Source organism: Papaver somniferum, chromosome 2, assembly GCF_003573695.1.
Source record: "Papaver somniferum cultivar HN1 chromosome 2, ASM357369v1, whole genome shotgun sequence".
Classification (NCBI taxonomy): domain Eukaryota; kingdom Viridiplantae; phylum Streptophyta; class Magnoliopsida; order Ranunculales; family Papaveraceae; genus Papaver; species Papaver somniferum.
The window spans coordinates 58,768,897-58,783,574 of record NC_039359.1 but is presented as its reverse complement, the minus strand read 5'-3'; the positions used below and the strand labels follow the sequence as shown (position 1 = coordinate 58,783,574).

The window sequence follows — 14,678 nt, the reverse complement described above, 5'->3', positions numbered from 1 at the left end:
TGTTATTCCAACCACCTTGAGTCTGGTTGAGTTGGGATTGAAAGGGTTTCGGGAATTTTACTGGTATTTCTCTTCCTTTGGCTTTGGGTGGTTGGTTTTACTCTTCGCTGTTTTGTTTGGTCGGTTTCTTTTCATATCATGTACTACAAATTCACCTTTCAATAAACGTTTAATTTACCGATCAAAAAAGAAAAAGCATGCTCAGGTATGGATGCGAAAGTACAAATAAAATTAGGTCATACTAACCGATTTCCAACTACATTATTGTACTATTTAGTATTTGCCCTTTTGATAGTAACTTTTGCTTTAGTAAAAATTAGGGGTGCACATACCCTACCCATACCCGCCAATCCTACCTTATCCGCCAGTTTTTTAACCGTATTCTATCCTATCCACTATTTGGCGGGTAGGGTGGCGGATAAAGATTTTCTTAAACCGCCAGTAAACGGGTAGGGTGGCGGGTATAGGCCATATCCTACCCACCCTACCTAGAAGTGCACATACCCTACTCCTACCCGCCAACCCTACCCTACCCGCCAGTTTTTTAACCGTATCCTACCCTATCCATTATTTGGCGGGTAGGGTGGCGGGTAAAGATTTTCTTAACCGCCGGTAAACGGGTAGGGTGACGGGTATAGGCCATATCCTACCCACTCTACCCGTTGTGCAGCCCTAGTAAAAAATCGATCATCCTTTAACGCAACCCGGGTACACAGATGTAGATCTTGGCTTCTGATTAAGTCGTCATTGATTCGTGTTGTCATCTTAACATGTCCATAAAATAAGAAACGTGTTTTGAGGCACACCAATTTTTTTTTGAGGCATAAGGAAAAAATAGAATCACTAGGTAGGTAGTAAAACCAATAACCCCATATTAGTAATATTTGATAATGACGGTAATGTCCTTATCATCATATTTTTTAATTTTTTAAAATTTAATTTGTTTTTTAATATTTTTTAAATAATTATTAGATAAAGATTATACATTAACTAGTTGGAAGCCTAACAAGCTAAACTCCAACAACGGACTACTACATTAATTGAACAGGTTGCAGTGCTAGCTTACCAGCGAGCCTCATGGGTAACCTAGCCAAGGGAGCCGAAGCGAATGGGGGCTGAGATTGTGTCACCAGGGGGCAAGCTAACTCTACCTTCCATGTTAATTCCTGCAATGTTATGCCATTGGGGGCTCGAACCTGGAACCTCCTGGAACGCATGAAACTTTGGGAAACGAGGATGACCAGCTGAGCTAAGTGCCCGTTTTAATTTTTTTTTTATTATTTTTCTTATAAGACCTAGATCTAGGTTCGAATGATAAATTATCAGCCAAACTTCACTCTTTAACTGTCGAACCTAAATTCTACTGACCCGAGCAAAAAACAGGATAGTCATAAAGTGAAGTTCGGCTAAAGTTTTCGTGTTTGATTATTAGCTGAACCGTTCACCAACACTTTCCAAATGAAGAACAATGAGTAGTTCGGCTGATAATTCGTTTCAATTATAAGCCGAATTTCACTATGTAATTAGTCGAAGATGATGAAAATTATAGTCCACTTAGCGTTAGTTAGAGTAAAAAAGAGAGAAGAGAAGAAACATAGTTAAGAAAAAAAAAATTAAAATTAAAATGAAAATGAAATAATAATAATAATAATAAAATCTTATCAAAAATTAGACATTAAAAAAAAATTCAAATAAAAGATTTAATAAAAATAAAAAGGGATACATTAAATAAATAAGTAAATTAATTAATTAATCAAGATTATCAAACTAATTTAACTAGCTTTAGACACCCCTTATCAACCTACACTAGTTGGGGTAAGCATTGAGTATGCCTAAAAAAAAATCTAAAATAAGAATACAAATGAATCATAAATACGCACCACTAACGAATTCATCGTTGTCATAAAGATCAATTAACATAACAAAAACGTCCGAAGTTATTTGGAATAAAGACTTTTCGTGAACCATATTATCTAAATCTGGAATAAAGACTTCTTATGAAACATATACATGTAGATTGTAGTATGGTGTATTATGTGCGCTTTATTCATGTGGCGTATTGTGGTATGCTTGCCCAGTGACAGGTAGGGGTGTAAATAATACCCGAAAATACTCGGCTTGCCTGTATCCGCCCGAGCCCGCCTGTACCCGAAGTAGCCCAAAGTCTGTTATGGCCCGTCATGGACCACCCGGCCTGGCCTGGATTAATTTATTGGGCGGTCTCGGGCTTTGCGATTAATTATGATGCCCGGTCTGATACCCGGCCTGAAAGCCTTTTATGTGCCATTAATCATTTAATATCCTCTTAAAAGACTTAAAAGTTACAATTTTATAATTGTCAATTTTGTGTCAAGAAAAATAAAATATATAATTGCTTTTTTACTTATAATTAACCTTTTCAAAACATTAATGGTAATATATTTTCTTATTAGAAAGTTTATTGTACTCTAATTAATTATTTATTATAGGCTAAAATTAAATATTTGTCAGTGTAATTTAAATATAAAATAATACTATCACTTATGATATGCGATGTTGGAAAGGAAAGGATATTGTATTTAATACCGTTCATTTGAAAATTTAAACTTAAAAAAAAAAATCAAAATAATGGCCTGTCCGGCCCGATCTGGCCTGCCCGTATAAAAAGCGGGCTTTGGGGGGTCTTTGGGTAGCAAATTATCTACTTGTGCCCGGCCTGTCCGGCCTGAATTTGTTTACGGGCTCACAAATATTAAACCTGGCCTGCCCGGTCTGTCTTAGTTTTTGGGTCGGGCGGCCTGGCATGCCCGAATTTACACCCCTAGTGACAGGAACTAGAACCTGGTTCCAGGCCAGCGAGGGAGCCATGTTGATACAAGTGGGATTTATGGATCCCTCTTATTTTTAAAGTTTTTAGGTTTCAGTGTAAATATAAGTGGTTTTTTGGTAAATTTATTCTTTGATGGGGTCAAACTTGGTAAGAAAAAATTAATTTTTTTTTAGGTCTGTTTACTTTGACCGAAGGGGTAATAAATATCTCCTTCGTCACTGCTCCAGGATCTAGTCCCCTCAAAAGTTATAGGCACTTGACGGCAGCAGATCCTCTGTACCCGAAAATTTTCTGTCCCTCTGTCCTTGCCTATCCAGTGATGCCACGTGTTTTTTTTATTAATTATACCTTTTAACTGATTGTTAACGTGGAACACGAATTCAAGGTACACTTCCGTCTTCTCTTTTTTCCCAATCTTAAAATTTATAATCTAACTTCACAAACTCTGTTCATAAGATACAACACAACACAAGTGTAGCCCATTTCTCATTTACAACCCTAGATTTTTATAAGACCTTATGTATTTACGAAATTTATAAAATCAATTTGAGAGAGATGAACATATGTACAACAAATCCAAACTATCTTTTAGAATGATCGAATAAAACAGAAATACTTTGACTAGATAAACTTAAAAATTAAAAAACTCGTAATAGTTTTTCCCTGTAGTTTGAGTTGATAGAACCATGGTTCTTCCATGTTATATTGAATCCTTTCCGTAATTTCATGGGGGTTTCGTACAAATATGTAGCATAAACTTCGATCATCACTAAATGTTTTTTTTTCCTAAACAAAACTTGTTATGATTATTCATATTTTCAGCGAAGATATTTACCACAGAGAAAGATCTAGGAGATGGTCGGAAAACTAAACGGTGTTGAAGTGGTAGACACGTGGCAACAGTTGATAGGTAGGGACAGAGGGACAGGAAATTTTCTGGTACATTGGATCTGCCCCCAGGCTTGACCGTTGCAATAACAAAATCAAGGCCCTTCTCATGCTACTGTCATGCCACATGTGATGTTTATTCCTGCTGCACGATGTGTTTATCGAGTACAATTTTGCGCACACTCCATAACAAATTGATTTCATTGGTTCTCCTTAACCGATAGTTATCCAATTTATTTATATTTATTTTTATTCTGTTTTAATTTAATTTAAATCTAATGAAGGCAATAATACCTAATCTTTTCCTAAATACATAATCCTTCCCTAAATTATAGTGTATTCAACTTCTGCAATATACGACTTCCCTAAATTAAAGTGTAAGCACCTTCTGCAATATACGAATTAATGATTCAAGGAACATCTAAGAAAGATCAGTAAGAAATGAGCTTCAAAAATTTCTTTGAACGATTACTATACATTTTTGTTCAGAGAAGCAGGCTCCCTATATAGCTATAGCGGTACCAATTTTTTTGGGGTACTCCTAGTTCGACAATTAACTACAGCAGATGTACTTATTATCAGGCCATGATCGAACCTATTGCTCTTTTATCAAGTTAAAAGACTCCAAACACTATACATGAAGGGAATTGTTATTCCAGAATCCAAATGCAAATTCCTCTCTCCTCCCATTTCTAGCAACTTAAACTTTTGTTTGTTGGCCATCATTCAAGTAAGATTTGCTGTATTTTAAAACCTGTATATAAACCATGTTTGATTTGCTGATTTCCAAATGAGCCAGATTGTGAAACAAACCATATCATACTACTCCCAATCTTTGGAACCACCATTGCTACTGTTATAAAGAAATTACAAACCCATTGATGGATATCTTGGTTCTGCAGATGAAGAGTGAGACTAGGATTTATCAAGGTCCATATGGATCTAATATTGGTGCAGTTAAAAGAACAAGTGTTGTGGTGTTTCAGGAGAAACCCCACACAAGGGACAAGAGTCATCATGATGACCAGTAAATCTAGACATACTAGATTTAGTAGGAAGGCACTTATGTAAAAATTTCCAGGCAAAATGGTGAATTCCGGGAGGAAGCTTATGCTTCCAGAAATATTTCCAGTAGATTAGAAGATTATTTTTAGTTAGCTAGTTTAACAACTAACTTCTCACTAAGAATGACATTATAAGCAGACTTTGCAATAAAGTGACCATTACTGGTTGGTTCCCATCTAATTTTATTCTTGCCTACAAGGGGATTCCTGATTCTGGCTATATCTTTGACAGTATTATCATGAAACAAAGGCTCTAAAGTATCTACTTTCGAGGCCTTTCTATCCTGATCTATTAATTGACTAACAGTAGGCATACCAGAAGAGTAGAATTAGGAAGATGAAGGGTTGTGTCCATTTGGAATCCAGTTGTCTTTCCATATAAAGATTCTACTGTTTTGTCATTTATAGGGTAAAATGGTAAAATGTAATAGTTTCTCTTTTCAAGAACAGAGATTGTGAATTGTAACGCAAACCAACTCGTATAATAAATATTATTAAGTATATCGTGCAAATTATTTGAACGACACAACAATTTATCCGTACATGGACCCCTTGAGACACCTTTTCTTTTTCCGGACCGGGCATGATTCTTCCCATCTCTCACTTTCAACCTTTTAAACACCTAAACACCTCCCCTAAACCCCTCTTTAAATACTACTACCGGAACCACCAGCACCATCTCATTCTCTCTCTTTCTCTCTAGAATCACCTTCTTCTTCATTCTCCAATTTGTTTTTCTCTGCTACACTAGGAAAGTACTCTCTCTGATGAGCAAAGTAGAAGTGATCAGCAGAAAACTTATTAAGAGCTACTGTCATTATCATCATCATAATCATCAATTAGTAAGATGGAAAATAGAGAGGAGGGTGCATATAGACCGTCGTTAGGTTTCCCACTTGGTACGGCTTCGTTGCTGATTCTCATTTTCAGTATGAGTGGTTTATTCTCTTGTTGTTATCACTGGGATAAATTTAGATCCCTTCGTAGATCTTTTTCACGGCGTGCTGCTGACCATCACCATCAAGCAGAAGAAGATATTGATCTGGAGGCTAATAGTACTAACAATCACAACTCAGTCAACCAATCATCGTCGTCAAAACCTTTCGAAATCTATCCCGTAAGTATCTTTACACCCTCTCACCTCGTTTAATTTCATTGCAACCCGCTGAAGTTAATTTTCTCGCTCTTAACTGTTCGATTAAACTAAATTGATAGTTTTAGTTGTGACTAATTTTTGATAATCTTGACAGCATGGGAACCAAAACACAAACGTAAGTATGCCGGTAATAATGCCAGGAGATAATATTGCAAAGTTTATAGCATTGCCGTGTCCTTGTGAGCCATTTCGACCGGATAATGTCGTCGTTACAATAAAAAGTATGCAACAAACACCACTGCCGCCTCCTCCTCCTCCGCGGAGACCTGTGTACAATCATGCATGTATCTAGAGTTGGTGGGTACTATAATTGTTGTGAAACGAAAGAAGAAGAAATATTACGTATCTAGAGCTGATAAACTCTTGTCATTGCCACTACCTACCGCACTAAATCCTAAATACAGTGGTTTAAATTGTACTCTCTATTCTGTGATATTATCAGTACAAAAAGAAAATGTACGAAATGTGTGTCCCTTTCTGACTTTTATTCTATTAAGCATTGTCTTGTTATCTTTGCATTAAAGTGGACATCTATCAATATCATCTATAGAACGCCGATTGAATATCACTGAATTATATTCATGGGTATGATGATCTCTTTGGGACAAATTAATACTTTGACTGCTCTACCAGATGAGGTAACATAATCTAACCCGACTGAATACACAGCTGAAGTTTGTCATGACAAGTTAGTGGAGGACCAACGGATGGCGTTTCAAACTGTTAACAATACAGTTCGAAACTATATGATGTACTGGCCGATTAAAGCGAGAAGAAGTTACTATGTTGCTGCTAGATCTTCAGACAATTATTATGGTGAAACATATTTACGAGATGTGAACTTTGTGTTGGAATATTTTCAACGCCGCTAACCAAAGGGGGGTCCTGGGGGCATCGCCCCCCAGGCTGTGGTCGACCTGACAGGTCAGGTCGTGGGGGTCCAGGGGAGACCGCCCCTGGTGGGGGTTTCAAGGGGGCAACGCCCCCGGAAGAATTTTTTGAACTGACGGTTTTATTTGGCCGATAAAAGCCTGTTCGAAAATTTCGAATCCAAAAGACACCATTGATGTCTGTTGATGAAGGAACCTGACGTTTCGTGAATAGAAACCTGTTGGCGAATAAAAACCTATTCCCAACAGGTGCAAAACCCTTTATAAATAGCTTCTCCCAGTTTCGTTTAACATATAAGAAAAATCAATCTGTTTTCTCTGTTTCAAAAAGCATCATCAGAAATCAGAAATCTCTTTGTGTGTTCTTGATTGAATCAAGGGGTACAAACCTTGAATTCAGTTTTCGTTGCACGGCTTTCATTGTATCCTGAAGGCAAAATTTCGCATACCTGTTGTAATCGCCAATTGTTATTGGGAGGGTAGAAATATTTGTCTAAAAGAAATTTATACAAGCCTTGAAAGTTTTGGAGTGCAACACTTTCTTCTCTGATTCATTCATCCTTTGTGAAACCCAATTTTTTCCAACACTTTGTGAGAACGAAGAGGAAACGGCACATCATCTGTTTTTCCACTGTTCTTTCTCTTGGTGGATTTGGAATTATTTCTCGAGAGTTTTTAAAGTGAAATGGCTTTTCTTGAACTTTATTCAGCAGAGTTTTATGGTTTGCGCAAAAAAATTTAAGGGTAAAGAATAAAGAGATTCAGAACTTGTTTCCTTTTGTTATTTGTTGAGTGATTTGAAACATGTTTACGTTCAGAGGAGAGAACCAAGACTAGGGAGGTATTAAATTAGTTTTGTTATTAATTCCACCATCGTGTTATGGATTAGGACTTTTTAATGATCTTCCAACTGGCCTTGTTCCTTTTAATGAGAAGTTGTTCATTCCAATGTGTCTCTTTGTAATATCTTTTGAAAATTCTCTTTTACTATAAGTATATTTTTAACCTTCTTCTTCAAGAAAAAAAGTACCACTACATGAAAATCTATGGGCTAAATTTGGAAGGGAAAGATTGGAAATCGGACGATTCACTGGTTGAGATTAGGCATTGAGAGTAGTGGCAAAGAACTTCTGCATTGGCGAAGTGATCGGCTTCCCATGTGGTATGTTATATAAGACTTTATAGAAGAATTTAGCTCCTACAAAACACTAGCTAGAATATCCTTAGTATTAGGTGTAGTAGAAAATCATTTCTAATGGTGAATCTTGCCCTCATTTGTCAAGTGTATTCAGGCTATTCGGCACTATACTAATTCCCAATTCACCCCACTAGATCACATTATACTGATATCAAGAAATAAAAAATGACTTCGATAGCTTTCACATACCATATATCAGAAAACAAAAAACTATCCTATTCACTGCAACATATCTTGTACCCATCTAAAACACTATGAACAAGGACCATGGTATAGGCTTCCTCGTTCAAAATCAACGGGCTTTCACCCAAAAATCAACCAAACACCCGTTTATGCGAAGGAATGCAATATAAAAGGGAACACTACACGGTATTGTCATTTGCAGTTTGCCTAAAGTCAACCCAAAACAGTACGGCATTTGTTGTTTGGGGATAAAGACAAAAAAGATATATTAAAAATCTAAAGAAGTGGCGTGGGGAGGCAAAAAACTTGTTGTTTGGTAATAAAAAGCTGAACCAAACGGCAAATCATTTACCTCTCCAATCTCCACCCTTCTTTAGTTTTTAATATTTTTTCTTTTATCTTTTACATTGAGACCTTCCTTCACTTAGTCTATCTCATAGTAAATTGTTCTTCATTTTTAGTCTTCTTTAAACACTCTATCTTATAGACCTTACTCTAATAGAATATCCGCTTCAAACATGAGCGTGTTTGGGAAGAATTCAGTAATTCAGGGCCTTTTAGACTGAAGGTGTAAAATTTTTAACTCTCCGTACGTATGAAATTAATCAAATACCGTCATTTCTTTTATACACTATCTCTTAGGAACCTTTCGGCGGTGAGTTTACGAATACGATAGTTCTGCACTTATCGGGGGTTATCCCGTGTTAATACCATATAAGAAAATCAAACAGTGCCAGATTTTATCAATAGGATTAGGAGCCGGTAGTATCTGTCAAAGTAAGCGTTTGCATGCTGTTCTTGATACTTCTTATTATAAAAATATATATGCATGTATCCACGACACACAATTTACAATATGCATGTATCCACGACACACAGCATATGGTTGGCCTTGGGCACATGTAAATGTTTTTGGTGATCAGATTTAACGTATTTTCAGATTCGATCTTTATCTTTTACAAACTTCCAACAAATAAAATAAGATATCTTATATAACCAACTCTAAGCAGTAAGCACTACATACTCTGTGCCAACTACCAAGCCAATACGAGTAAGAACCGTGTGGATTAAAAAAATGACTTATTAGTACCTGACAAATGCGAGTAAGAACCGTGTGGATCAATCGAATATATTCGGAACATTTTAAAAGTTGACTCCCCCAAATAATTCTCATTTGTATTAATACTAGGGCACAATTCTATTTGATTCTCATTTGTATTACTAACGGCATGGGCACAATCCTATTTGATATCAGTTTCCGATGTTCCGATATTAGAATTAATACTTATTATTTGTCGTTTTGTCCTCTTTATCAAAAATAAAGAAAAAAAATCGATTGATATTTCTGGTCTTTAATCTATAAATCCTTTTTCATATACTCATATATGATTTATTTCTAGTATGTTTGACACTTTTACATCTTCCAAAATATGTTAGAGTTGTATCCTCAAGTCACGAATTAATCATAATTAATTTTACATTCTTTTTCCGAAAAAAGAAAAGAAACTGTTATGTGTTTTAAAGTTTACAAATGTATTTATGAGTCATTTGAAATGATATTGCACTTCCAAATTTATCTTATTTTAATGACTTTGCAAAACCAAAACATAGATTTACGTCGCCTGAGTTCATCCGTCCTAAATAGTTGGTTAGGCCTTAAAAATGTCCAGATCCTTGTTGACTTTCCCCCCCTAAAAAATAGTCCAAAAATATTAAAACCTAGTATGGACTCAACAATAAATATCACATTTTATGTTCTTACGAATTCAATAAGATCTCATTTTCCTCAAAACCCATATACATTCTACGATCTTGACCTTCCAAATGTGCGGTTATTCCCTGCATAAAAAATGATTAAATCATGGTTAGCTAAATAACTTCGAAAAATTAAATACCAGTAGACTCTGTTATCCATCATTGAATAAAAATAACGTCAAAACATTTAGTAAGGGATATTTTTATGTGAAACGCCTTATAAATCTCTTGGATTCGTAATAATTCTTACAATTAATTGGCATAATTTTCGTTCTTGTTTCCTGAAAAATTAAAATCATGTGAGCTCGCCCGAGAAATCCTCTTAATAAGGTAGGAAAAGAGTCTCGATGACAAAATAATAGTTGTAAACATGTGTGCGTTATCAATATCTTCTTTGCATTATCTTATGGAGTTATAGTAGTAAACATGTACGCAAAAGAAATAATTGTTCCATCATTTATAATAGTACTGTTTTAAAACCACGGTATTATGTACACAAAAGACTAACATTTTAAAAATCCATAACAACAAAGTTGAGATAAAATATTTAGCAACACCAAACTAATAGAAAAAACCAACAAAAAGATATGATCAATGTTTGAGAATATAAAGAATAAAGCGACCATGGAAAATACATGTTCGGGCAAATGAACTTCATGAAAATAACATAATCCATTAAAAAACTGAGATTAAGCCCATCGCCACCCAATTGTGCTTGTCGAAAGCTTGGTAGAACGTCCAAAATAAAACCATACCATGTTCGATGAGATAATCATAATTGTCATTTTTTGTCGTTTTTTTTGATTGAGGTTCAAAGTCATATAAAATAAGAAAAGTAAAAAAAAAATGACAGTAATATAAGACTATGCAACTATCTCGATTTGGAAAAACAGAAAAAAAAAATTAATCAAATACCTGCTAGTATAATTGAAGGACATGAGTGCATTTTATTTTTAACCGGCCAAGGTTGTTCAATAATAGTTGCCAACCCCAAAGCACCATCGATCACCACTCTTGCTACCGAAATAGCTTCCGCGACCACCGTCCATAACACCATAATGTTTTTGTCATCTCCACTGCTCATGAACCCCACCACAGCCACCATTTTGGCCATTTATATAATTATTAGCAAATCTAAGTATTAGTTAACAAAAATGTATTTAAATAACCATTAATAGAGTAATTTATTTAATATTATTTTTAACATAACATTGCACCACCCAACCAATGATGCACCACCTGTTTTCTCTAAAAATATTTAAGTAATAGATAACGACGTCTAATATGACACGGTTGTCTTCATGGTTCTCATTGTTCATGATGATGTTCACGGAATTTTTTGTTTATATAGTCATTACAGTCCAGTAAATATATGATAAATTCCCCAATCAATTAACATAAAATCACAAGCCAAACAATTATACTTTGAATTATACTTTGGATCCTAATCCTAAATCGAAAGCAACATTCAATGAGCTATCAATTGTACTTTTCTCTTCATTTTATAAATCTACAATAGAGTTATACACGATTGTAATGGTAGATTTTAGAGACCTAATTTTATGAGTAGTAATATGTGGATGGCGATTTTAGTGTTGGGTTCGAAACGTAAACCTTTCTGTTTTTCTTTAGAGGTTTTCTCAATTATAAGCCCTTTTTCTTTCTTAATCATATTTCCACCAATTTTCTTCCACTCATGTTTCACCCTCTTTTGGATTGTCGTTCTCTCAACTTAAAACAAATCTTCCGTGAACTTAACATTTTTTTTTTGATTTGAACACATCAAACTGGATTTGTAGTTGTGGATCTCAATGACATTTCCCCTTTTTTTTTTTTTTTTTTTTTTTTTTTTTTTTTTAATTTTTTGTTTTTCTCAAAAAAAGAAAGAAAAAATGCACTCATTATATAAAAGTCCTTGTTTTTACGATCTTTAACATGTTATTTAAGTTTACCAGAGAGGAGTAGATATAAAATCATCTTTGAAAAGACAAAGAACCAAAGAAAAAGTAGTTTTAGTGATCGACAATGACGTTAGGTGAATATAAACTCATCATGAATTTACAAATAAAACAATATAGCGAAAAACATGTGGCGTACTGTCGTTGGCTAGGACAAGAAGAGACGGAAAAATTCGAGACATGTGATCTGAGCCCGTTAGATGCATCTTTATTTATTAATGAAATTATGTATTTATTAAATTAATCAACAAAAATAAAAGTTTAATAATTCATCATAAACAATTAATAAGATCCCAATTTAATAAAACACTAATAATATCATTTAAACAATTAATGGAATATACATTTATTAGTTTAATTAGGAGAAATAAAATTTAATAAACCATTTATTATGAGAAATTAATGAGACAACACCAATTAATAAAATATTTAAACTAACACTAAAGTTGAACAAACCGCGACCGTAGATTTATCTTTTCCCTAAACAAATTCTGACCACTCTTTACTTAGGCAAAGTTATCCAAACTGTGCCATGTATTCTAGACTAGGGTATTACCCGTGCCGTAACGGCACGGGCTTTGGTTTGTTCTTGTTAGCTTCTCATCTAGTTTTATGCTCGCCTTATCGGTTTATACTTCTTTTTGAAAGAAAAATCCCAATAAAGTGAAGTAAATTATTCTCTGCACGATCAATTTCTTAATCAACTATCAACAAAAAAATAATTTCATCATCCATATTATGCAGCCATCACTTGATATGGCTATATGAAAATCTCAGATAACTACTATATGATATTCATTTAATAGTTTTTTCTCAGATAACTTAACATACTTTGCTGGCTGTCAATATGTGTGTCCTACTAAAGGGTGTAATGGTATGCATATGCTTTCGAACTATCCATTTCCAAATTTGAAAATCTCATACAGAATTTGAATTCGATTTGAAATTCGAATATATGTGGTTTTTTCATTTCGAATTAATATCCGAACTTTTTCCTATACAAAATCAAAAGAAAGCAATAAATTGCCTAATTCCTTTGTGGAAAAATAATATTGCATAATAAAAATTAATTAGGATTTGTAAATTTTTTTATTTGCAAACACAAAGAAAAATAAAAAAATATATGATATATATTTTTGTAGGTTTAAATGCATATCAGATAAAAAATTCAAATACCCGTATCTGAATATTGTTTTTGAATAATATTTGATTTTTTGAATGCGAATTGAAACGAATTTCCAGACATACATTAACATCCTTAATCCCATTTTTCCACCCTGAACCTAATTATCTTTGCTGAATTTGATTTTACTTCCATGTTTTTAGAATCCATTTATTAGGTTAAAATCCATTTATTAGGTAACTATGAAAAGAACTCGATTACAAATTTCTCCATGCATAGTTTCCTTACAATTTGTGGATAAGTAATATTACTTCTTTTTCATACTTTAAAAGCAAAACAATTGCTTCTCATTTTAGATGACAGTGATTTGGAACTTTGGCCGAGTGTGCTTGCATTTTCAGACCCTTGCAGAGCCTAATATAAAATTTAATTTCCCATATTGCGAAACCTAATATAAAATTTAATTTCCCGAAGAACACGGTAACCCCCTGTAGCTGATGTTATGATTTATTGTCATAATTTTTTGATACCCGTTGTCTAAAAACAACTCAGCTTCAACCTTTGTCCATTTTACATAATTTATGAAAAGGATACCTATATTAGCGAGGGTAATACTATTACATATTACATATATGAAATGGTAACAGATCTTGCCCGTCAAATCAATCTGCTATTAATGATACACACCTTTATACATAAATGTCATTTTGGATATCATATTTAAATTTCTTAATAAATTAAAATTCAATATATGATGCACCCTATGAAATAATTCGAACATCTTAAAATGAATTGTTGCCTTTGCAAAAGGTAAAGCATTTAAAAAATAAAAAATTTAGATGTGAAATCCAATTATTTTTTTCTATATAGCTCCAGCGTAGGTCGACACCGAATTCATTGGAAAACTTGAATCAATTTCATTAAAAATATCTGCAAAAATAAAAACCCAAATCAATGATCAGTAGGCAAACAATAACCCCTGTTTGGCCACTGCTTATTTTCTACGTAAACAATCTTACCACCCAAAAGTATGTATATTTATTTGAATTCCAGTTATCATGAATTCATTAGTACTACCGTTCTTGTATTCCTGATATCATTGTATACAACAGACAATAAAGCTCCTTTGTCACCTTGTTGACATTCGAATATTAATTTTCCATGAACAAAATTCAAATGGGGAAATTAGGGGGAGACCCAAAAAAAATAATATTCTCATTCTCAGGCCCACAATTAATTTTGTATACCGTGACACCCATAATTATTTCTCTGACACCCAAAATTATCCAAAATTATTAAGAATTAATACATAACTCGTTATGCATACTATTTTTTCAGGCATAACTCGTTATGCAGCCTAATTTTTCAGGGGTATAATTGACAACGCAACTTGGATATAACATATCTAAAAATCCGCGCCTTGGAATTTTACAAATTTTATATTGTTGGAAATTTTTTTAAGAGAGCTACACAACGAGTACAAACAACAATATCAAATTTTTGTTTTTCACGAAAAAATCGGAGGTGATCATCATTTTAGGCTAAATTTTCGAAAACTTGATACATAACCATTACGCAGTCACCAAAAAAGATGCATAACACCTTCTGCAGACGCATAACGAATTATGCAACCATTTTCTCCACTGCATAACAA

The 14,678-nt window shown here is 34.0% G+C and overlaps 1 protein-coding gene across 1 annotated transcript; it reads left to right on the top strand.

Moving 5' to 3' along the window:
* The first annotated feature begins 5,458 nt into the window (after positions 1 to 5,458).
* LOC113353357 (uncharacterized protein At5g65660-like) lies at positions 5,459 to 6,385 on the top strand. The gene is made up of 2 exons (XM_026596986.1): positions 5,459 to 5,878; positions 6,012 to 6,385. Exons 1-2 carry the CDS (start codon positions 5,609 to 5,611, stop codon positions 6,207 to 6,209), a joined length of 468 nt encoding a protein of 155 aa, XP_026452771.1. The 5' UTR covers positions 5,459 to 5,608; the 3' UTR covers positions 6,210 to 6,385.
* Positions 6,386 to 14,678: the final 8,293 nt, after the last annotated feature.